Source organism: Anguilla rostrata, chromosome 8 (genome assembly GCF_018555375.3).
Source record: "Anguilla rostrata isolate EN2019 chromosome 8, ASM1855537v3, whole genome shotgun sequence".
Lineage (NCBI taxonomy): Eukaryota > Metazoa > Chordata > Actinopteri > Anguilliformes > Anguillidae > Anguilla > Anguilla rostrata.
The window spans coordinates 34,339,878-34,363,133 of record NC_057940.1 but is presented as its reverse complement, the minus strand read 5'-3'; the positions used below and the strand labels follow the sequence as shown (position 1 = coordinate 34,363,133).

Genomic DNA, 23,256 nt, shown 5'->3' with positions numbered 1-23,256 from the left:
TTAACTCTACTTTTATGCCGTAACATTATCACTGAAGTTCATCTGTGTAATAATGATTGCAGTTGTCTCTTAAACCGTACGATTATGGTGTTGCAGTGAGAAAAATGTACCAGTTTATGGTGCCATTTTGTTATCTTTACTTTCTGCATGATGTTTTTGTTTTGGTTTGTTCACTGGACTGTCCACCCTGCCTGCTGCACTGGAGTGCCGAGTGGTAATTGTTCCTCCTCCTCTCACCCCCCTCCCCACCCCCGCCCCCTGCCTGCCTCCCGGCCCCGCCCCCTTGCCCCTCCCCTTGCCCCGCCCCCTTGTCTCTAACAGCAGTCTGAACAGCGTAAACAGTAGCGACTCCCGGTCCAGCGGGTCGCACACTCACTCTCCCTCCTCACACTATCGCTACCGCAGCTCCGCCCTGCCCCAGCAGGCCCCCGCCCGCCTCTCCAGCGTCTCCTCCCACGACTCGGGCTTCATCTCGCAGGACGCCTACCAGTCCAAGTCCCCCTCGCCCATGCCCCCCGAGGCCGTCCCTCAGGTAAGGGGAGCCCGCCCCCCCCCCGGGCCCGATGCAGGAGCTGGGAGACACAGTACAGCGCTTTACTGTACAGATGCTGTGGTATAGGACTTCACTTTGTTCATTCTTGCACAGTCATGACACACTGAATGACACACAATGGCCGCCTTATAGCATTTAAGACTCCGCAGCAATGTTTTTCAGTTAATAAAAATGGAAATGAAGAGAGATTCTGGCCTGTAACCATAAATACGCTTGCAGGCTTGTTTTGTAGGTCACACATGGTTGGTACACCCTTGGGCAAGGTAATTGGAGTCAGGAGGGAAGAGAGAATTTCTCCTCCCCCATCGGAGGAGTCGGACTGTCTGACTTATTTACACATCTGTTGTAGCGCCGCTCCTAGGAGGGTAATTGAGTTTACTCTGCTGGGGCTTTGACATAAATTAAGCCTGGGATTGACCTGATTGCCTTTGAGTGCTGTTATTCTCTGTAATGTATGAGTGTACCCAACCCCCAGAGCACTGTCCAGCCTTCAGTCACCTGTAACAAAGAGATGCGCACAGGCATTCCGATTGGACGGCCTGGAGCGTGAAGGTCCCCGGGCATTGGAATAGGGCCAGTGTGTTTCCTTTTGTGCCTCTAGCTCCCGAAATGAAGTAGCGTCTCTTCCCTCGGCCGTAAAGGCTGCCTCATAATGGGATACGTGGGATTTGGTTTGAATTATTCCCTTTGAGAAAGCCAGAGGCCTCTTGCGCACGTGATTTAGCCGGCCCTGTCACCAGCGAGGGGAATTCCAGCCGTGCCGCTGTTCTCGCCAGGTCTCAGAGGCTCCGTGAGGGAGGGCTCTTCCGCTCCGCTCTCCTGCGCTGATGTCACTGATAGCGTAGCGCCTGGGAGCTCTGTCCTCCACGAGGCCGAGCTCTTCCTCTAACGCTTTTTAGCGCGGGGCTTGATTCTGATCCCTTTCTCTGAGCTGGACGCTAGAAACGCTCATCTCTCCGGTGCCTATTAACACTCTGAGCTGCTCTGTAGACACGGAGCAGGGATTTCTGACTCAAGTCCTGGAGGGCTGCTGTGTCTGCTGGTTTTCGCAGTTAAATGCTGAATTTAAGTCACTGATTGGCTACAGTCTGGACACTTTGTTTCAAAGGCCTACGCTGGCTGCTGATTGAAGAAAAAAAAAAAAACACGAATTCTAGTTGTCTGTGGCCCTCCAGAACTGGAGTTTGACACCCCTGCAATAGAGTGTAAACCAGCTGCATGCTGGGAGCTTTCGGATTCTTTTTTGTAGGCTTTTTGCTAAATCCTGACTTGCCACTTCTACTCTGCTCTTTTGTCTTTCTCTGTTTGTGCTATGTGCTGTGTCTGAATTACCTCTGTGCTCTGTGTGCTTCTTAACCACTAAACCCTGAACCTCTGCTTTTACACACTTATACACTACACCTCTTCCTTTTACACACTACTTTACACACTACACCTCTTCCTGCTCTCTCTACTTCCTGTGTCTACTGCTGCTATCTGTATGGCTGCGCTGCATCTGGATGTGTGTGTGTGTGTGTGTTTGCGTGCTGTGTTTGTTTATTTGTGTGTGTGTGTATGCTTGTGCGCAACTGTGTCCTGTTTGCGTGTGCCGTGTGTGATTGCGTCATGTCTGTGTGTGTGACCGCGCTGTGTGTGTGACCGCGCTGTGTGTGTGACCGCGCTGTGTGTGTGACCGCGCTGTGTGTGTGACCGCGTTGCGTGCGTGACTGTGTTGCGTGTGTGACCGTGTTGTGTGTGTGACCGCGCTCTCCCTGTGCTTGGCGCTGTGGTCGCCGCGCACCGCAGGCCTCCTCCAGCTCCGCCTCCTCCGACGCCTCTGAGACCTGCCAGACTGTGAGCGAGTGCAGCTCCCCCACCTCCCCCACCTCAGTGGGCTCCGGCACCACCATGGCTGGGGCCTCTGTGGACAAGGTGAACCCTCGCTGTGACCCCCTCATCCCATCCAATCGCATGCTGAGCTGCAGGGAGGATGCATGCGTACATGCACTCTGCTTCCCAAAATGGCGCCAGTCTACACAACTTCATTTCATCATTTTATTTTCCGTTGGGTTCTGTCAGTGTGCATTTGTCCCTGAGTGCCTGTGGTTTCTTTCGTTTGCAATCCAGTCATCCTCTTATGTTATTTTTAATGTCTTTTGTTTGCATCTGTGTTTGTTTCGTGTCTGTCCTCTGCACACGTTTTTTTTTTTTAGTTGACAAACGGTTACGATCACTACGGACCCGCCGAACCGCCCTACCTGGCGGGAGTGGGCTCTTCGGAGCCTCTTCCCCATTACCCTCCCCCTTCCTCATCCTCTTCATCCTCCTCACCCTCGCGGGCGTGGTCCCGGCCCGCCTGCGCCCCGCTTGCCGATTATCCGCTGTATTGCACCCTGGGGCCGGGCATGGTCCCCTCCTCCAAAGTCCCCACCTGGAAGGTTTGTTTCATTCCTCCTCACACGCTTCTCCTCATCTTCCTCTGTGATGTCATCTCAGTCGTATAGCCGTTGTACTCCTCCGTCACATGACATCAAGCACAATCTCTCCCAAGGCTTTGGAAACATTTGACCTGGTAATATACCTGTTTATATTTACATTTACTGTTTTTTATGTTAATCTATTTCTTGGTCAGTTCTGTGCTCCAGATACTCAAGATTAGAGGTCCAGTCAGTCAGTTTATTGCAGTATCTTGGTATGAGATTTACAAAAAACGACGTAGAAGAGAGAAGTTCCTCAGAATGAGGACCCCTGTTAACCAGTAAATTCTTATGCAGGATTGGGCCAAGCCAGGGCCCTATGACCAGCCCATGGTGAACACCTTGAGGAGAAACAAGGGGAAGCATGATTCGGTGGACTCCAGTGGCACCGTCATGCAGACTGAAGGGACCACGCCCACCGGGGAGGACCCCCAGAGGGCTCGTGGCATGCCCATAACTGCCACGCCCAAGGTGAACACGGTTAACTTTCTTATATGATTATGTATGGACTGCTCCTACCAGTTGTGAGTGCGATGAGCACTACCAATGCTATCCGCCTAAACCTGTTTCCTTTGTGCAAGTGTGTCTAGATAAGAGTACCTGCTAAATGCCTATATGTAAATGTGAATGTAAAATACTCACTCGCGTAGAGATTGGTGTACAGTGTACAAAAAGTCAGCATGCAAACGGGAAGGATAATCCACGCTCCTTGTCACATTGGGTTGGTAATGGCGTGTAAGCCATTGCATTAGTTTTCCATTGCTTTGAACAGGGTTCTCTCTTGTCCTGGGAAACCTGGATTTTGTTGATCCAGTTATGGAAAAGTCATGGAAAATGAGAAAATTGTACTGGAAAATAATTGGTTGTCCTGGAAAAAAAGTTATAGGCCAAAATGCGAGGCAATGCAATCTTCTTTCCCAGTCCATGATCACAATCTCCCCCTCTGTAATATTACTGGTGTTGCTTACGCAAAATGTCCTGTAAAGTAACTTGTGTGTGTGTCTGGGCCGGCAGGCGGAGGAGGCGGCGGCGGAGGCGCACGAGGAGCTGGCGCTGGCCCTGGCGCGGGGGCTCCAGCTGGACACCCAGCGCTCCAGCCGCGACTCCCTGCAGTGCTCCAGCGGCTACAGCACCCAGACCACCACCCCCTGCTGCTCCGAGGACACCATCCCCTCTCAAAGTACTTCATGCAGGCCCCGATAATGCACCTCTCATTTCATCTGTCTACTCCAGAGGTCAATGTGCCTGGATGTGGAGGGAGCTGTTTTTGTGCTCGTAGCTTTCTGTTACTATGGATAGATGGTTTTCAGGAACTAATTGGGCTGGTCCTAGAGGCCCACAGGGATTTCATTGAAGTAGTTTGGATGTTACGCCAGCTCGCCTGATGTTGCAGGTGTGATTTGGTTACAGATTCAAACATACTTTCAGCGTTCCTCCATTAGTGGAAATACCCATCCCTGAAGTGAAGTGATGTTGTGAGTGTATTGACTGTTTTGACCACAAGGTTTCTCATTAGTGATATGTTATGAGTGCATTGACTGTTTAGACCAGAGTAACAGGGTTTCTCATCCTGTCTCCTCATCAGTGTCTGACTACGACTACTTCTCAGTGGGCGCGGATCCGGAGGTGGACCAGCAGGACTTTGACAAGTCGTCCACCATCCCGCGCAACAGCGACATCAGCCAGTCCTACCGCAAGATGTTCCAGTCCAAACGCCCGGCCTCCACGGCGGGCATCCCGTCCACGGCGGGGCCCGTCATCGTCACCCCGGGCGTGGCCACCATCCGCCGCACGCCCTCCACCAAACCCGCCATGCGGCGGGGGGCGGGAGTAGGCGGGCCCATCCCCATCCGGACCCCCGTCATCCCGGTGAAGACCCCCACCGTGCCCGAGCTGCCGGGCGGCTTCCCCTGCGGGCTCGGGGGCGGAGTCGAGGAGGGGGAGGAGCCTCCCAGCCCGGAGCGCCGCACCCCCGGGGAGCCCGTGGCCACCTGGAGCGGCCAGGCCTCCACCAACCCGCCCCTGGCCCCGCCCCAGCCCCGGCCCGGTGAGGCCGAGGAGGACGAGGAGCCCCCGCTGGAGGGGGGGCCGGACTCCCTGGAGGGAGAGGACATGCTCCTGACCATCCGCAGGGGGGTCAGGCTCAAGAGGACCCTGACCAACGACCGGTCCGCCCCGCGCATCGCCTGAAGGCCGCCGCCGCTCCCCCAGCCCGAGACGCTCGCACGGCTTCCCCAGGGCCGTCTCCATTCCAGTACACGTGCCGCAGAAGAAGAAAAAAGAATGGCTTCCCCTTCCCCCCCCCAATAATTGTTTATTGTTTGAGGACATGCTGTGCTGTGGAGTTCTGGAGAACCAGGAGGGGAGAGACGAGCCACTTTCAACATGGTGGAAAGTTTAAGATCAAATCTTTTTTGTGTTTGCATCTGTACATACGTTTTAGAACCATTCTTATCTTTGGTTGATGTCACTATACTCGCTCCTCCTTCCTCCCTGGCTCGTACACAGAGGTGCCAAATGCTTAGAAGCTGCTGAAGACGACTGAACTCCTGAAACCTCCCGAGAGCATTTATTTTCAGGGAGGTTTGTCGCAGAATTCTGCGACAGCAGCAGCGTAAACACTCGCTAGAGTATGAACCGATCGATCGATTCGCTTTTTATTTTTTACTTTCCAAGTGTATTCGACAGACAAGCTCGGTAGCATCAAGTACTCAGCATTAGAGGGTACTCATTTCCGAGAGCTGACGTCTCAATAAGTTAATGGTGAGCAATATTATTTGGTTACACGTTTAATTTGATTAATATGTACACTTCCCGACTAGACAGGACAATTTAAGATGCTGTTTAAATATAGAAATTAATCTGGGCCTAAAAGCTAATCTCCTGTAAGTTGTAGGAAGGTACATAAATAAGCAATGTTGAAAAGAGAAAAATGCCATATTTGGATTATGGTATGTTATTTTAAGAGATTCTGCTTATTTTATAGACTTTATAGTTCCATGAACAATGGATTACAGGTCCTGCTGCAGCAGTATTTATAAGTTGATTCTTAAACCCCTCGAGCTTGAAAAACGCAGTGTATCTGTTATATCCTTCCTATGAAGAGGATATCTAACTTATGACAAAGCAATTTATGTGTAGACAAGTATATTCGTAAGCAATCGCAGTAGTTCTTTAAAAGTCAACCGTAACCAAAATTTGGTTTCGTTCAAAGCACTGATACGGAGCCGTCTATAAAAAAAACTGTACATAGTGAATGGGACTGAGGAATTCAGAGGCTTAATTTATTCTCTTCATGGCTGTCTTATTTTGTACTGTTCACAAATGATATTAGCTCTTTCATGCATGTGCTGTAATTCTGGTAAATTGAGTTCATATAATTTGAGGTTTGAGGTGTTCCATAACGCTGTACAGAAAAGCACGCCCAGACCTCCTGCCTCGTCGCTTTCCGCGTTTTTTGAGTATTAGCTGCAGATGCTTTTGTATCCTAACGGACTGAACGAGACCTGAGCGTGGGTCTGTCTTATTTACGGGGGGGTGAGCTCGGGCTTGCTGGAGACTGGCGGCCATTATCGCCGTCTGTCGCACGACTCTTTGGTCATTTCAGACCTTACACCACTGTTAAATTCTCCGATAACGTGTGCACACTGACCCAGCCTGTCGAGCTGTCTGAGCCCAGATATTACAGCACACAAATACACAGACACACACACACACACACACACACACTCTCACTTGACTGTTAAATTTATGTGAAATTCCTCTACTGTGAAGCTCAACTGCCACGGCTACTCAGGAGCCTAATGAGTGACTTGAGACAAGCCAGGAGGGAACTCCTGATGCATGACATCACACACGCAGTCATAGCTCAACAGCCAGAGCCACCCAAGAGCATGCTTACAATTCAGCAATACACTGTGGGCTGCACTGTGTTTCCTCTCACGTTGTCAAATGTTAGTTTAACACAAAACTGTACAGTGTTGTTTGTCCCTTGCCAAGTCTGCAAGCGCTGTAGCGGTTAGATCCTCCACCTCCACATAGCTACTACTCCGGTTACCACAGTCCTTGCTCCAACATTGAATGTGTGAGCAGGGATGTGACCGTTAAGGTGAAAGGTTACTCGTCTCCCAAGCTGTCAAGGTGGGGTGTGAGCGAGCATTGATCGAGGATAGCCGTCGGCACCGTTCTGTAAAATTTCATAAGTGCGGGAAAAGAAGCAAGGGAGTCAGTCACAGGAACCAGCTCGCCATGAAACACTCGAGCATCTCAAATGCCACGACCGCAGAGAATTTCTCATTTTCATTCATTTAGTCAGGAGCCCTGGTGTGGTCATTTCATGCATGTTGTCCATGAACTAGATAAGCTTGGAGGGTGGAATGGAGTAAGAGGGAAGTGCCACTGCCCTGCTCACTATACAGCCTATCGACAGCCTGCAACTTACCGCACGTCGCTTCTTTACGCACCAGTGTTCATTTTATTTTTTCCACAGCAAAGTTTAACACGGTTAGGTATTCCTCAAGCCCCCGGTTTGAGAAATGATCAGTATACAGAGCAGTTACTGAAGCCTGTCAGTTTCTCATTCAAGACTGGCTTCTAAAATCGTGTACATTCAAAGTAGTTGATGCAATGCGCATATGATGCTAAATACCTGTAAGTAGTTTCTGTCTCAATAATTACAGACGTTTTGATATTGTCCGTGTAAAGGAACCTTAGCTGTAATGAAACCATTTTCCCTCCGAGTACAGCCGTTAATGTTGAGATATAACTTCAAACCATATCTATAGAGGTTTCCTTTTTTTAATTTGCCAAAATGTAAGTGTGTAAGGCAATATTAATAGTTTTAAGTGTTTTTGCATATTGTAAAAGCAGACAGTCACACTTAACATATATATTAGTTCTTTTATCAAGGATTTAGTTGCTTGTTCGGACTGAGAGTTGAACTCTTTTCCCTGTGCGGTCCTCTTAAAGCTATATATTGATCTGTTTCTGTAATGTCAGTTCTCCCTGTGGAATTATTGCTTAAGTCAATATTAAAGAAATGTTGCAAAAGCTTGCTTGACTGCTTGGTGGATTGAGTGGCCTGTTCATATCTTACTGTGCACGGTATGTTAACTGTCTGGTTCACGTAAGACTCTGTTACCCTAATCACGGTCCTTGAGGGCTGAGATCTGCTAGTTTTCCACCCTCCCTTTACCTGATAGTCAGGCCAGTAACACTAACTAAAGCTGGATTTGGACTCAAGGGCCAGAGTTAAGTATTCACACATTAAACAATAGCGGTGCACAGCCACTCCATGTTGCTCAATATGCACCCAACCTTAATATTGAACTATGGCATGAGTGTACAATTTCCCACCAGAGTAAAATGTGAGAAAGTAGATGCTATGTTTAACCTTAGATTTAGCCAGGAAGGCTTTCATGGTCAGAAATTTGATAGTTACTTCTCTCAAAAGTCTGAAACTTTTGGAATTAGTTCCCGTAAACTCATAATATAACCACCACCCCGCTGAAAAACCAAGGGGCAATACTGAGACGTAAAAAATTTTTTTTTAAAAAGGTGGTTTACTTCACCCTCATGGGGCACACTATATGGGCACCTCCCCACCGCAAGATTTTAATGGAACTCTGAAGGAGTTTGAGAGCTGCTAAATTATATTGTTTTAAACCATTTAAAAAACTTCCTTATGCCCTTACCACTGGGGAATCATCAAACGTATTTAATGTGCGCATGTATACACACATTATTCAAGCACGCTTTTCTTTGTTATGGTTTCATAGTTAAACTTTATTATAGTTCGATTGAAGACGACATGCAGGAAATTAATCCCCATGTACTGGCATGGGTATCCTGGTTTGGGTATGTGATAGCCTGTTCGTTTTTTTCCCAGCATCCTTTGCTGAACATTCTCAGACGGGACGCTCTCTGGGCCGGGTGACAAACTGCCACCACAAAGGAGGGAGGTCATCCTCCCTGCGGGCTGGAGGGAGGGCTTCAGATTTGGGCCCAGTGGCAGAGGTTTCCTCCTGCAGCTGCTGGACCTGAGAATGAGAGTATACACACATGATTAAATAAGGCCCACCACAAGTCAGAACTTCAGCAGCTGAAGTTTCAGAAAGAAACAAAGCAGAATAGTATTCACGCATCACAGATTTGTTCATGGACAGTTTCCCATTCTAACAACCATCCAAATGCTGTGCCTGGATGTAGGACAGGAATTTTTCTGGGGTGGGAAGAGGTATAGTAGATAACCTAAAGTATTCTTAATAGGTTCTCAGCTGTTAATCCCCAACACAATTCATTTATGTTACCCTGACACAAAGAATTTCCAATGCTGAAGTGTATCCAATGACACAAATTTAAAATGACCTGCAACAAAGAGCTGTTTTACAAGCCAGTCACAAATAATATTACAAAATCTTCCTATGTAGTATTACCAAAATTAACAAGACCGCTAAATCATGATGAGGTCCGGCTTAACGTCAAATCGTCACTAATGTTAATACCCCACTGGGGCATTGAAGTTCCTCCAGTGTCCAAATTTTGTTACTAAGAAACTGGAATTTTCAAGATTGGTTTCAACATCTTGTAGGCCATTTTTGCCCAATTCGCTCACTACTTATTCGGTCAACCCGGGTTCAATTAGCCATGCGATTATGAAAACCAATATCTGACAGCAATCTGCTTATATTGCCCAACAAGACTTCACTGGCAAAGCCTCATTCAGTACTCCACTGGTTCAATCGGTGGTTATCCAGGTGATATTACATTGCACTGCCATCAAATGGCTATATTCCACCTGATTGGATGGAAAGCCACCAGATGAACGTACCTCTCTGTTCCAGCTCTGCTCTCGCAGTTTCTTCCACTGTTCTCTCTTGGCAAAGTAGTCTGGATACATGGCTTTCTCAGAGGGATGCCAGTGGTCCAGACACCATTCAGGGACCTGCATGCCAAACACACTCATAAGCAAAAATGCTAATAAACGTAAATGCAACTGGATTACAGCTGTATAAATGTAAGGTGATGCATGCTAAATGTCACACACATCCTACCTTGAAGCATTCGTATCTCTCGTAGGATGTCCCCCCTGGTGAATCTGGGAAGAGGTAGGGCTGGGGGTGCTGGTTGTCCCAGAATTCCTCCTCGCCAGCTTTCAGAAGCATTGTAGCTTTAACCATGTCTTTCTCATTCTTGTTCTCGTCAAAGCGCGCCCTTAACAAGCAGGCGTAGAAACGGTACTTATCCCTGAAAGATAGAAATACACAAAAAGTAATTATGGAATGCAACACCATGTTCTCTGGAATGCTTCATGAACAACACCAACATAGTCGTGACAATCTGCACTACAAAATTAGCTTCCACACAATCTGGAAGGAAAAACATTAAGACAAGCCATTTATTGGAAGATACATTATGGTGCATAGCAATTTAAATTTAGTCAATATATTTGCTTGATTGCAAAAATTGTGATAAATAAAAATGAAGCATGAGCATGTAAGTATTCAGTCAAGGGAATATTATCGTTTACAGCAAAAGCATCCAAGAAGAACAACTCTAAAACAACTGATATGAGGTGATTGTTCATGCCAATATTCTATTTTGTAATTTCCGCGATGTTTTAAGGTCGTAACAAAATATACGATTGAACTCGGCCAATCCGTGAAAAGCAGTCACGACAGCTGTAGTTAGTCAATAAATAAACAGAAAACGCACACCATAACCACACTGTGAAAGTTAAACAGCACGTTAGTGAAGGCCAGCTAACAAGTAAATGTCAAATAAGTTGCAGGTAAATCTATTAGACTAGCTGTTCATTTTTAGCGCAAGGTATCGTATAATGTCAGAAAACTGCGACGTAAAAAGTCTACTTAATCCCACTGATAGCGTTAGCCTAGCCGTAGACCGTTTGGTATTTAACTAACAGTTAACTAGCTAGCTAAACATGTTCTCTAGGCCTTTTATTATTATGCAGCCGTGCGCTAGCCAAGGTGTTTCCTAGTTAGCAAGCTAGCTAACGTTACAGCGGCTTAGTCTAACCTAGCTAGCTAGCAAACAGAATAACAATTTCTCCAGTGAAATCAAACTATTACTCTTACCTAAATATGCACCATGACTCTAAGTGTCTTAGGGACTTTTTGTAAAGACGAAGGACCTTCTGTTGATGAGTGAGATAGGCAGATGCCATTTTCTCTCTCTCAACGTAAACCGGTCACCTTCACAACCGAAGCACAGCCTTGTGGGATATGGATGTGTATACGTCGTACCATAGAAGTAGAAGCGCAGTAAAATCTGTATCCCTAATATAATACTAAATATGATATGTCGTTGCCAATCTCTAGCTATAATGTACTTATGGACAAGGCAGATTATCTCCGTATACTCAAAATGACCCAGAGATTATTTTTTGCATTTGATATTTTAAGTAATGCCATCCATACCAACCGCTTCATATTTAGAACACTGTGCACAATTATTATAGAGTTTATGGTTTACCAATGGATTATGGGAAGAGTTAGGATCGCATGTGGATTTTTTAGCAGAATAGCCATGGCTCGTTTTAAATTTGTTGGTAAGGAGTAGTTCGGGGATGGATGGCATCGAATAGCTAATGCCAGTGACTGACAGTTTTAATCTCGTTATAGCTGAAGCTAACCTATTTCGTTGTCATTAGCTGTAGTTGCTGTGCTGAAATTAGATGGGTAATTAGCTCGCTGGCTAGCTGGAGCGTATCCTCTCCTAAAAAAATAACGTTACCTGTTTTGATGTATGGACTTTTCTTGTACAAAATAGCTCCGAGCACATCAGATTTATTTTGCTAGCTAACTTCATTTAGAGTGTTATATTTACAAAGAGCTTGGATAGCTTGGTGACATTATTTATGTATGTCCTTTAAACACATACACACTGCCAAAATTGTTTATATTTCCCAGATATCGGCATAAATTTGACGGATCCTATGTTTCGAGGAATTTATAGGGGGAACCAGAAACACCCAGGTCTGTAGCTACTGTTGTTCACAAAATGCATAGTGTTCAAATTGCATGTGCCACGTAAATTAGAACTTGTTCCTCTTCTCTGGTTTGCAGATGACTTCCAAAAAATTATTGAAAGAGCCATTAATACCGGAGTCCAAAAGGTCTATTATATGCATTATATACATTACAAATTATATATGTAACATACTAAGATATATGATTTCATAATATATCTATGTATGAGAGTTTACAGAATCTCTGGAATAAAAGTAAGCTGTTTGTGTTCATATTTAAAGTTCATCATCACAGGAGGGAACCTTGCTGACAGTAAAGAAGCGATACAGTTGGCTGAAACGCGAGGTGAAAACCCTTTTCCTACACGCTAGTGTAGGTTGTGTATTCTGAATGATATACATTTTTGAGTAATTTTTTTTTGTTCTTAAAAAACCACTGCAGAGTCGTTTAATTGAGCCTAAATCTGGTGACCAATGCTTGCTAAAATGACCGCATCCCTCAATGCACAGATGAATTTTACAGTACCGTGGGCTGTCATCCAACACGCTGCAGTGAGTTTGAGCAGAACGGGCCAGACCAATACTTCGCATCTTTGAGAGAGTTGGCCTTGTCAAACAAAGGAAAGGTGGTGGCTATAGGAGAGTGTGGTCTTGGTAAGCGAATTACACTTTTTCACTTCTGAGTAAAAAGTTAATTTTAAGTCAGATCCTAAAATTAAACATTTCTTCTGCAATATAAGCAGTCGTATGTCAATTGGCTTTGTAGAACAGTTGTATCATTAAACATCTGAATTTGTAGGGAGGAATGAATTAACAGTTCATAATTCTGTATGTTTCCAGTTTTATATTTAACTTCATCTTAGTAGTTAAATACACATGTGCAAACATTTTATCATGAATTTGTATCTACAATAGCAGATGCAATTGTTCACCTCTCCATATCCTACAGTATTATATTAATAATGATCATTTTCCCAATGATATTGTATATCATTTTTATTTTAGGGTAGCAAATTTTTCATGCCAAATTTTAAGTAAATAACAACTGTAGCTTTAATGAATTTGTATTTTAAAATCATGCTTTTGAGTGGTAGATGATTTTGTCTCACTTTTTGTCTCACAACTACTTTTAGATTTTGATAGGCTGGAATTTTGTCCAAAGGAGACGCAGCTTGTGTAAGTGTAGAATTTATTTATTTATTTATTGTACTTAGGAAATAGGAACAAGTGTAATGTCAGATCAATTTTTTTTTCTCTTCAATTAATTCTAACCCTCTTCTCTTACAGGTATTTTGAGAAGCAGTTTGACTTAGCTGAAGAAACAGGGCTCCCAATGTTCCTCCACTGCAGAAACTCGCATACAGAGTTTCTAGGTACAGGCCCTATGCTGGAGTTAAAACATCCATCAAGCCTGGGAATCCTGAGTAAGACAGTCTGACCCACCTGTCTTTTCTTTCTGACATTCACAGACATCATGAAAAGGAACAGAGGCAGGTGTGTTGGAGGGGTGGTAAGTATGCTTTTTAATTATGAGATGTTATGTTCATTGCATTTTGTGCTGTTGATGGTTTGCACCTTATCACTGCTATGTATACAAATGTCAAAACATTTTGTTCTGTGTTAGGTGCATTCCTTTGATGGGAGCAAAGAAGATGCTGCAGCTCTTATTGACTTGGACCTTTATATTGGCATCAATGGCTGGTAGGGCTCAACGGTGTATTTGCTTTGCAGTCTTATCTGTTAACTGATTGAATTTCAGTTTCCGGTGTTGCATAACTGATGCTGTTTTTTTAATTTGCAAGTTAAGTGTAGTTGTGTGTATAATATCCCTGTTATGCCTATTCCTAAACTCACCGCAACATTGATGTAAATGCATAAAAAAGAGAAACTGGGCTACCTGCAACCGGTTATAACTGTTCTCTTTCTCATTGCAGTAAATAATTTTATTCTAAATCTGCTTCAGCTCTTTGAAAACTGAAGCCAATCTTGAGGCAATGAAATCAATCCCCACTGAACGGCTGATGATTGAAACTGGTATGTATATGGTGTCACAGTATAACAAAAATAAAACCTTTACGTGCTGGACAAAATGAAATATATTCCATTGGTTATGCTTTTGTTTGTGTGTGTGTGTGTGTTTGCGTGTTAGTGTGCATGTGCAGGTGCAGGTATGTGTGCATGTGCGGGTGTGTATTGGCAATGCCTGGATGAGAATAAAGCCTACAAAGTTTAACTTTGTAGAAATCTTGCTTCAGCAATAGATTGAGAATGTTATATTGCATATATTATATTTATTGACCTTTTGGTAGCTGAATTTACTTAACAATGTCTCTGCCATTGTGGAAGTACTCTGATTTCATGGTTGATGGTTACTCTTCATGAAGAGAGATGGTTGAAAGCAGAATATCCATAGATAGTGTAGCAACACAAAAGAGGAACACTGGAGTTGAATATCTGGTCCAGGTATTGTATCTTGGTTGGTGTACATTTTCTTTGATGTAACAGAATCTGTCCCATTCTTTTCTTAGATGCTCCTTGGTGTGGGGTGAAAGCCACACACGCAGGTTCAAAGTTCATCAAGACTACATTTCCCACAAAGAAGAAGTGGGAGGCTGGCCATTGCCTGAAAGACCGGAATGAGCCGTGCCACATCATGTATGTCAACAGTCATTTTAATTAATAATATGCAGGGTATACCATCAAACAGCAGGCATGCTCATCTTGCTAGACCAGCAGATTGCTTTCTATATCAGACCTGTGCCTAAAATAGATATATTTTAAATGTTATTATCTGTATTGCGGACAAATTTCACACCATGAGTTGTATAAACAAGACCAGGTCGAAACCTAGTATATGGCTGGACCGGCCGACCAATGGTGTAACTTCATAACTCGGCCGACCAATGGTGTAACTTCACTCAGTCACAGACATTCGCGATTGTAGGGTGGGCCCCGCTGTTGCGGTCCAGCCAAAAATAGTGTAAATGGAATTATTAAATTAAAATGAGTACAAATAGTTGTTCATTTAATAATGTTCATTTCTGGGGTCAATATTCATATATTTTCTTTTGCGATGTAATTTTTAATTGTAGTTACTTTTCACAAAGAGTATTTAGAACTATATTTATTTGAAGTCTGTTTGGTATTTACATAAATAAATATCATCAGAATACGACTGTCATATTTGAATTCATGCACATTTAATGTTATTCCGCCATATATTATTGTCATAATAGAGGTGTCATAATAATATAAAACATTAATGAAAGCATACTAATTTGTATCTTCCCCTTTTTAACTTCAGTCAAGTGTTAGAGGTCATGGCTGCAGCAAGAGATGAGGACCCTTTGGAGATGGCGAACACCATTTTCAACAATACGCTGAAAGTCTTCTTTTCGGGAAGCTGATTTTGCTGGCTCCGTCTCACTCAAGGTTACAAATGATGTGATTTGCCTTTTTACAGACTTTGAAAGCGCTTCCAATCCTTGGACTCTATAATGTGCTGAACTTGTCATCGCCACAAATGTTTACAACAATGGCACGTGGGCACCTGCATGCCTTACATTGTTTGATCCAACACTGATTGCAACTTTTTGAAGATCTACAAACATGAAATCCACATAACTGATATTTTACAGTGAAATACAAGGGGCTCGCCATTCCATGTTCCAAGCCAACAGCTCCAATTCAGCAATGTTAGGCAGACATTGTATATCATTTGAAGCATGTAATTTGGACGCCAGCCGATTGAAGCACAGACAAATAAACCAGTAAATGTGCAAACATTTCAGAAAAAGCATGTGTCGGATCTTTTACATTGTGTTTGAAATAAGCACTGTTTAAACAAACATGAGTAGCCAAGGACGTAATATAAAAAATACCCTTAGATAAAATTACATGCTAAATTTATAAGATTTACATTTTACTAGTGGTTCTGAAGAGAGAAAGAAGCATATTTTACTATTTGTATCATAACGGTTGTAACGTCGTTGCACGGAAAGTTGTCGCTACTGTTTGCTGAATCAAACTTTCAATCCCACTGTTAAGAAAACACAGAAATGGCCAAATGTGTGGCTCCAATGAAACCTTTCGCTGAGAGGGACAGTTTACTCTTCAAATCCAAGGGTCCGTCGAGGCTACTGCTGCTCTCTCTGTGCATGTCAGTTGTTTAATTGGCAAAATATATTGACAAAATGTAATTAATGAAATGTCAGAAAACGAATTATTGTAGAAGTGTAGAAGTTAAACATTTTTTTGATTTCACAACTTTGAACTGTACCTGCAGGAGTAATCGGAAGAAATAATTTATGAATTCTACATCTATCTGGAATCTAATCCGTAATAGTATATTTCCAAAAATTATAGTCAAAATTTGGAATCCCCTGTAACGGCAAAGGTGGCTGTTGCGATATCAAGAGTTTAGTTTGAGAGCACATTCTGCACCTCCTTCTGTTCCTTTATTAGATCCATGTGAATTATTTGTAGGTAAACTATGATTCTTTTAAAATCGGAAAAACAGTATTCTATTAGAGAATATTAGGGCTCTATTCCAAAGAGAAATGGTCTCTGTGCCTAATGTAATCTCATACTAGTTGACTATGAGATTACATATCTCAATATTGCGCAAAATTTCCCTTGGCGTAGAGTCTTTACCTCACAAATATTTAAATGTAAATTTACATAAATGTTAATCTATGTATATGGTATTTACGCAACTGGTCTTTCGCATATTCATAAATGAATTACAAATTATTTTTATTGTATTATGTTTTCAAAAAAAAGTGGAGATCAATTCGGATTGAATTTTGTTTTGTAACATGTTTTTGATACGGTCTGTTTTCGTAACTTTTTTAACTTTCCCGGCTTGTTAATTATTAATTGGTTTATCTTTCTGTATAGGCATGCGTGGTTTATGCGTTTAAAAAGTTTGCTGCGTCACAGTGAAGCGGGACACGCTGAAATCGTCCCTCAATTTGACGTTTTCGTTGTGACGTAAAGTTCAAATTAAGGGTTACTTCCGCGTTCCTCGCATTGCAGTAGCTGGACAGCGAAGATGGCGGAGTGTGGGGATCCCGTTAAATAACGTGTGTAAATCCAAAGAATCCGGACATCCAGGACCGGAGGTTGGGGATAAGAAACGGAGAGACCGCGTCCTCCAGGAACAACGCCCTGCTGTGCCATGGCGTCCGCTCATGCCCGAATCGGCCAACAGGCCTTGGCCGTACTGGATGTGGCATTGCGAGTTCCCTGCATCTTTATTATCGACGCCATTTTTAACTCTTACTATGATCCCGGGTCCGGGTGGGCCGGGGCCACTGGAAAGGTTTTACTCCGGTTTTTGGGTAAGGTCATTCAAGTGTTTAATCTGCTTAATGGGGTTTCGTTCGAGTCCTCCATTTCACTGACTGTCATAGCAGCCATTTTTCCAAAATAGCTAACTAGCTGCACTAGCAAGCTAAGTTAGCTGTCCAGTACCTGAGGTCACCTGTCAAGCGCTTATTATGGGTCTTGCTCGCGCTTCCAAATCCAATTTACCGCTAACTAGCCAGCGAGCTAGCTAATGTTGTCAACAAGTGGCGTTTCCCGTTGCTGTGCGCAGCTCGAACAACCCTGCTAACTTTATTTGGTGTACCACACAAGCGTTTTGGTTGTCTTTAGCAAATGTTGTTTAGCTAAGCTAGCCATATGGCTAACTAACTATCCATTCATATGCGGTTGGTTTCCGGTGGACGCACAATATAGCCTGCAAACATTTGCTGTTAGCTATCTACCCAGCCTTACAACTGACGTCTATGTCACTTTTCGTTGCAGGCGTCCTCAAAAATGTTTTTATTTTCTTAGCTAGGCCCAGAAACGTTAATAGGACGCTCGGCTAGAAATCTGATAACGTGGCTAATTACGCCATGTTACTGTTCTGTTACGTCGTTAACTGTACTGACCAATTTCCAGATTGGTACTTGTGCTAACAACGTTTGTATGACGAAAATGTCTGCTTAGCTATTTTACAAGCTGGCAGCCATAGATTAATAGCGATCAAGATATAGTCCCCGTTCTTATTCAAGGGCTACATATAAGTTAGTTACAGTAGAGCTTATCTTAAATACGTAGCTACCTGGCTTGCTAGCTACATTGAGCTTACTGTGTGTAGAGGTCTGTGTTCACTTGTGTAGTGCTATCATTTATTATGGATTTATTTATTACCGGTTATGCACTCGAATGGATAAAAGTTTCCCGTGATCATGTCGCAAGTTATAGTTATAGCTAATATTTTAATACTTTAGTTAACCAAAGCACTTGTTTCAAACTTTGTTGATGTGTTGTCTTCTGGTCGCAACTTGTTGACTAACATTAAATTGTAACACAAATTTGACCTGAGCCCTATAATCATCGTGTTACATTCCTTTCAGGCATTAAACAGATGCTCTTAACTTACATAACTTAAATTTTGACATAACATACATTTATACAACTGGATATTTACTGAAGCAATTCAGGTTAAGTACAGTACCTTGCTTAGGAGTACAACAGCAGTGCCCTGCCTTACAAACTGGAGTTATAAGGCCAATTGCCTAACCAATTTTATACACTGCTGCCCTTTAACCTGTTACATGTTAGCATAATTATGCCTTTTCTGTTGTCATGAAGGGGTTTTCATGAAAATATGTTTTCTCTAGATGCTTTACTTACATGTTGTTTGCTCGGTTAGTGTCTATTTCTGACAATACCTGTTCCTTTTTAGGTATTATGGTGTCCAGCGTGGTCCTGGTCTTGTCTCAGAGGGCCTTATTCAGGTTCTACATGCTCTTCCTCGCTGTGCTCCTGGGAGTGGTGGCCATCCTGATCAACTACTATGCCACGTTGCACATAGACTTCTACAGTGCATACTACAAGGCAGCACTGGGCTTCAGGCTGCTACCGCGGAATGGACCCACCCTGTGGTTGGGGATGGCTGTTGTCCAGCTCATGTTTGGCATCGGCTACGTGGTGCTGCTCAATGTCCAGTCTGTGTTTGCGGCACTTGTCGTCCTGGACATCATGATCCCCATCTGGGGGCTTATTATTGAGCTGCCCATGGATGTGCGGCAGCTGGTGGCCATTGCGTCCGGCCTGGTGCTGGCCGTCAACACGGCTGTGTACCTGACCCTGAAGCTGAAGTGGTTCTACTACTCCTGTCGCTACGTCTTCCTGCTAGTTCGGCACATGTACAGGATCTACGGGGTGCAGCTGCTAGTGGAGGACACCTGGAAGAGGATCCGCTTCCCGGATGTTCTCCGGGTATTTTGGCTGACCCGGATGACTGCCCAGGCCATCATCCTGGTCTATGTGGTCAAGATGGTTAGGAACGAAAGTGGCGAGCAGACCTACCTGACCTGGGACTTGTTCTGGGACCTGCTTAGCAATCTCATCATCAGCGGTTGCGACTCCACGCTAACAGTGCTGGGTATGAGCGCTGTCATCTCCTCCATAGCTCACTACTTAGGGCTTAGCATCCTGGCTTTCATCGGCTCTACTGAGGAGGAAGACAAGCGGCTGGGCTTCGTAGCGCCGGTTCTGTTCTTCATCCTGGCCCTTCAGACGGGGCTGAGCGGCCTGGACCCCGAGGAGAGGCTGGTGCGGCTGAGCCGCAACATGTGCCTTCTTTTGACCGCCATCTTGCATTTCATCCACGGGATGACGGACCCGGTCCTCATGTCCCTGAGTGCCTCCCATGTCTCGTCCGTCCGCCGCCACTTACCTGTCCTCCTGGTGTCCATATGCCTGTTTGTGCTACCCATCGTGCTGAGCTACGCCCTCTGGCACCACTACGCCCTCAACACCTGGCTGTTTGCCGTCACTGCCTTCTGCGTGGAGCTCTGCCTCAAGGTCATCGTCTCCCTGACGGTCTACACGCTCTTCATGGTGGATGGCTACTACAACGTTCTCTGGGAAAAGCTGGACGACTACGTGTACTACGTGCGCTCCACCGGCAACGTCATCGAGTTCATCTTCGGGGTCATCATGTTCGGAAATGGGGCGTACACCATGATGTTCGAGTCCGGCAGCAAGATCCGGGCCTGCATGATGTGTCTCCATGCCTACTTCAACATCTACCTGCAGGCCAAGAACGGCTGGAAGACCTTCATCAACCGGCGGACTGCAGTGAAGAAGATCAACTCCCTCCCGGAGGTGAAGGGCAGCCAGCTGCGCGACATCGAGGACGTGTGTGCCATCTGCTACCAGGAGTTTGCCACGTCGGCGCGTCTCACGCCCTGCCACCACTACTTCCATGCACTCTGCCTGCGGAAGTGGCTGTACATCCAGGACACGTGTCCCATGTGCCACCAGAAGGTGTACATCGAGGAGGAGGCCCGGGACAGCGCCCCCTTTTCCAACAACAACGGTTACGTGGCTCCCAACGAGAACGCCGGCGAATTCGCCGAGGGTGCCGGGGCGGAGGCCGCCGCCGCCGCCGCCGGCGAGCCGGAGCTGGAGAACGAACTCCTGGAAGACAATGACAGTATTGAGTACGACGAGGACGAGTGGGGGACGCAGAACGGAGGGACACCTGTGGAGGAAGACTACATTAACGATGACACAGACTCCAGTGGGGAATGATTAGGGTGTATTTAAATTTGCCGTCACGTTTGTCAACATCAGGGATGTTTTTTTTTTGTTTTGCATTTTGTCTGTTTTTGTTTGTGTATATGTTAGTTTTTCAAGGGCTTATGGAGGGGTAAATATTATGATGAGGTGTGCGTTACAGTTTGCCCATGGGAGGTGCCTGATATTTTCAGTGCGAGGGATGCACGTTCCTTTATTTCCTAGGGATGCTCATGATCATGTTTTTGCTGGTTCGCTGAAAGTTTGAAATTAAAATTTTGTGAAAATAGCCTTTGATATTTTAAGAAACCTTTAAAGGTGGTCTTACGTTATTCTTCTTATTTTCACCCAAAGGGTTGTAATGCTGATACAGTTTTCTTTATTTCTGTTAAGCTGTTTAAATATTAGAAGGAAGCAACATAGCTGTTATGATGAATCACACAAAAAAAATCTTAAAACAGGCTGGTCTGAGTTTTGTGTCAGGAAGAAGGGTTTGAACTAATGTGATGTGCTACTGTAACCACAAATATACCTCCTCTCATTACTACTGGTCTCTTGTGTGACCTTGCTAAAATTGTGTACGTTATTGTACATGTAATAAAAAAGACTTTCCTTTATAAAAAGAAAAGGTATTCAAATGAATGTTTTGGAACATTGTACCACTGGGGATAGTTCTCATGAGTGAAATGGACATTCACATCTTGGCACCGTGCTTTATTCAAACAGTTCCTGTGTTAATTGGGGATCTTGGCATTTCAGTCTGAAAGTTAGAGTGTTTTTTTTTAAGACATCTGTGACTTGCTATTTTTAATTACACTTGATTACATACAAAATGTATTTGTACCTTACACTGAAATCACACGCTTTTTTAATGGGTACACCGACTTCCTGAGTAAAAGCAATATGCCTCTAAAAGGATTTATTTCTTTTCGGGTTTGATGTAATAGACTAAATTGTCCCTCAGCCTTCTTTAGAAACAAACAATTCAGTTATAACCTGGGTGTTGGAATCAGGAAGTTTAAAAAAAGTCAGATTATTCTGTGGAATAGTTGTGCTTTTTTCTTTTGGAAATGAAGGATTTTGATTTACAAATTAATCATTTGCTTTTTAATAAAAAATAAAAGAAGATTTAGTATTCTGCCTTTCAGTTAAAAAATGATTCATGTAAATAAAATCTTCTTTCACAGTGGTTCTGTGTATATGTTATGTAATTAAATGCATCAAGTTGAGGGGTCAAATCAAACTGTATACACGAACATAATGAAATGAGTGTGTCAGTGTTTCACACATGCTGATTAACATTTATAACAATACTATAACAATATGTGAAGTTGGGTGATGGAAATGTATTTCAAAATTTCTGTAATCGATTTTTAAAATAATAATTTTTAAACTTGTGATCTTCAATTTTGAATACAAATTAGTTGATGGGTACTAGGAAGCTGAATAACAAGCAGTGTTGTGAATCAAAATGTGTTCCCAAACTTAGACTTTGTTTTGGGACAGTTAAGCATTTTAAAGGTCATCAACAATATAAACTGTAGGCAATGGCTGTGTTTTTCTTAGAAGCATCGTTGTTCATTGATGTGTCACCTAGTTCACGAAGGTAAATGGTATTGGGATCTTTTTGTTTCCTCCCTCCGATGCCCAAATTCAGAGACGTGTCTCTGCATGCCTAGCTGACATCACTCACCTGAAACCAGAACCAGAACTCCTGTCCCTCCTGACAAGGGGTTCCCCATGGGTGCTCCAGTTGCTGTTGGTGGTTCCACAGTGTCTGACCTGTTCAGCTAAAAGCCTTGGTGTGACTTTGGATGATCAGTTGAACATCACATCACACACATCACTGCAACTGTAGGTTCTCCCTTCACAACATCAGGATAATCTTCCCCTTCCTCACGCAAGAGATTACACGGCTACTTGTACAAGTCCTTGTAACCTCTTGATGAGACTTGTAATGCCTTATTAGTGGGGCTTACTGCCTTGTGCCATCAGGCCACTGGTCCAGAATGCGGTGCTCACTTGGTCTTCAACCTGCCTAAATTTGCACTTACTGAGCCACTTTTGAGCATGCTTCACTGACTTCCTGTGGCTTGCCTGCATTCAGTTCACATATAATTCCACCATAATTTCAGCGGATGGTGGAACAAGCTCCCCAGATTAGTCAGGAAGGCAGATTCATTGGCTGCTTTCCACGAATGTCTGAAGAACCACATTTTCAGGATGCTCCTGAATGTTTCTGATTAATTTTTTTTAAAGTAACCATCTCTACTCATGGTGAGCCTGTGATGCTTTTGCCAATGCTGCCAGTTTTCATGTTCTGCAAAAAAATTCTAAACACGTTACTCATAACTTCTGCAGGCTGGTGGCAGGATTTTGACAGCTCGTAGTTACAAAAAGTAAGCATTACAATTTTACGTAGGTAGAACGTTTCTGTCGAGCCCATTTTAACATAATAGGCATATACCAGAAGGTGGTAGAGTTGAGTCGCAGAAATCTAATGCGGCGCATCCCACCAGCATATCTCCGGTAAATAATAAATGCGTTCTTTGTTTATTCATTGTTAGTTTTGGCAGAATCAATGAAGACGTTCTGAAGTATTTATTTTATTTTCTTGTAGTTATCAGTATTCATTTACACTATCCATTTTATAGGCTGTTTTATTTTTTCCAACTGAC

At 43.9% G+C, this 23,256-nt stretch overlaps 4 protein-coding genes across 12 annotated transcripts in view; 3 read left to right on the top strand and 1 right to left on the bottom strand.

The window, feature by feature from the left end:
• Positions 1–8,058, top strand: part of LOC135261488 (protein MTSS 1-like) — a 49,395-nt gene extending 41,337 nt beyond the window's left edge. For 2 of the 7 annotated variants that reach the window (XM_064347821.1, XM_064347822.1), the window contains 6 exons: positions 406–532; positions 2,339–2,464; positions 2,746–2,970; positions 3,307–3,480; positions 4,024–4,189; positions 4,595–8,058. In XM_064347821.1, the coding sequence (XP_064203891.1) occupies positions 406–532; positions 2,339–2,464; positions 2,746–2,970; positions 3,307–3,480; positions 4,024–4,189; positions 4,595–5,199 (1,423 nt within the window). In that variant the 3' untranslated portion in view covers positions 5,200–8,058. Of the gene's footprint in view, positions 1–321; positions 533–2,338; positions 2,465–2,745; positions 2,971–3,306; positions 3,481–4,023; positions 4,190–4,594 lie in introns of all 7 variants that reach the window. The other 5 variants (XM_064347819.1, XM_064347820.1, XM_064347825.1 and 2 more) reach the window with 3 other exon arrangements.
• Positions 8,059–8,901: 843 nt separating this feature from the next.
• On the bottom strand, positions 8,902–11,264 carry ndufb9 (NADH:ubiquinone oxidoreductase subunit B9). Its single transcript, XM_064347833.1, has 4 exons — positions 11,106–11,264; positions 10,062–10,254; positions 9,839–9,952; positions 8,902–9,047 (listed from the first exon to the last, which is right to left on the bottom strand). The coding sequence occupies exons 1-4, from the start codon at positions 11,192–11,194 to the stop codon at positions 8,916–8,918; spliced, it is 528 nt and encodes a 175-aa protein (XP_064203903.1). The 5' UTR covers positions 11,195–11,264; the 3' UTR covers positions 8,902–8,915.
• Positions 11,265–11,428: 164 nt separating this feature from the next.
• On the top strand, positions 11,429–15,783 carry tatdn1 (TatD DNase domain containing 1). Of its 3 annotated transcripts, none has more exons than XM_064347828.1 (12): positions 11,429–11,578; positions 11,940–12,005; positions 12,096–12,145; positions 12,281–12,344; positions 12,509–12,652; positions 13,132–13,174; positions 13,286–13,371; positions 13,468–13,508; positions 13,623–13,699; positions 13,962–14,032; positions 14,527–14,653; positions 15,303–15,783. In XM_064347828.1, exons 1-12 carry the CDS (start codon positions 11,494–11,496, stop codon positions 15,403–15,405), a joined length of 957 nt encoding a protein of 318 aa, XP_064203898.1. In that variant the 5' UTR covers positions 11,429–11,493; the 3' UTR covers positions 15,406–15,783. The 3 variants fall into 3 exon arrangements, with proteins under 3 accessions (XP_064203898.1, XP_064203899.1, XP_064203900.1); XM_064347829.1 differs by lacking the exon at positions 11,429–11,578 and adding an exon at positions 11,584–11,708; XM_064347830.1 differs by lacking the exons at positions 11,429–11,578; positions 11,940–12,005; positions 12,096–12,145 and having other exon boundaries at positions 12,281–12,371.
• Positions 15,784–16,978: 1,195 nt separating this feature from the next.
• rnf139 (ring finger protein 139) lies at positions 16,979–21,767 on the top strand. Its single transcript, XM_064347827.1, has 2 exons — positions 16,979–17,340; positions 18,738–21,767. Exons 1-2 carry the CDS (start codon positions 17,178–17,180, stop codon positions 20,591–20,593), a joined length of 2,019 nt encoding a protein of 672 aa, XP_064203897.1. The 5' UTR covers positions 16,979–17,177; the 3' UTR covers positions 20,594–21,767.
• Positions 21,768–23,256: the final 1,489 nt, after the last annotated feature.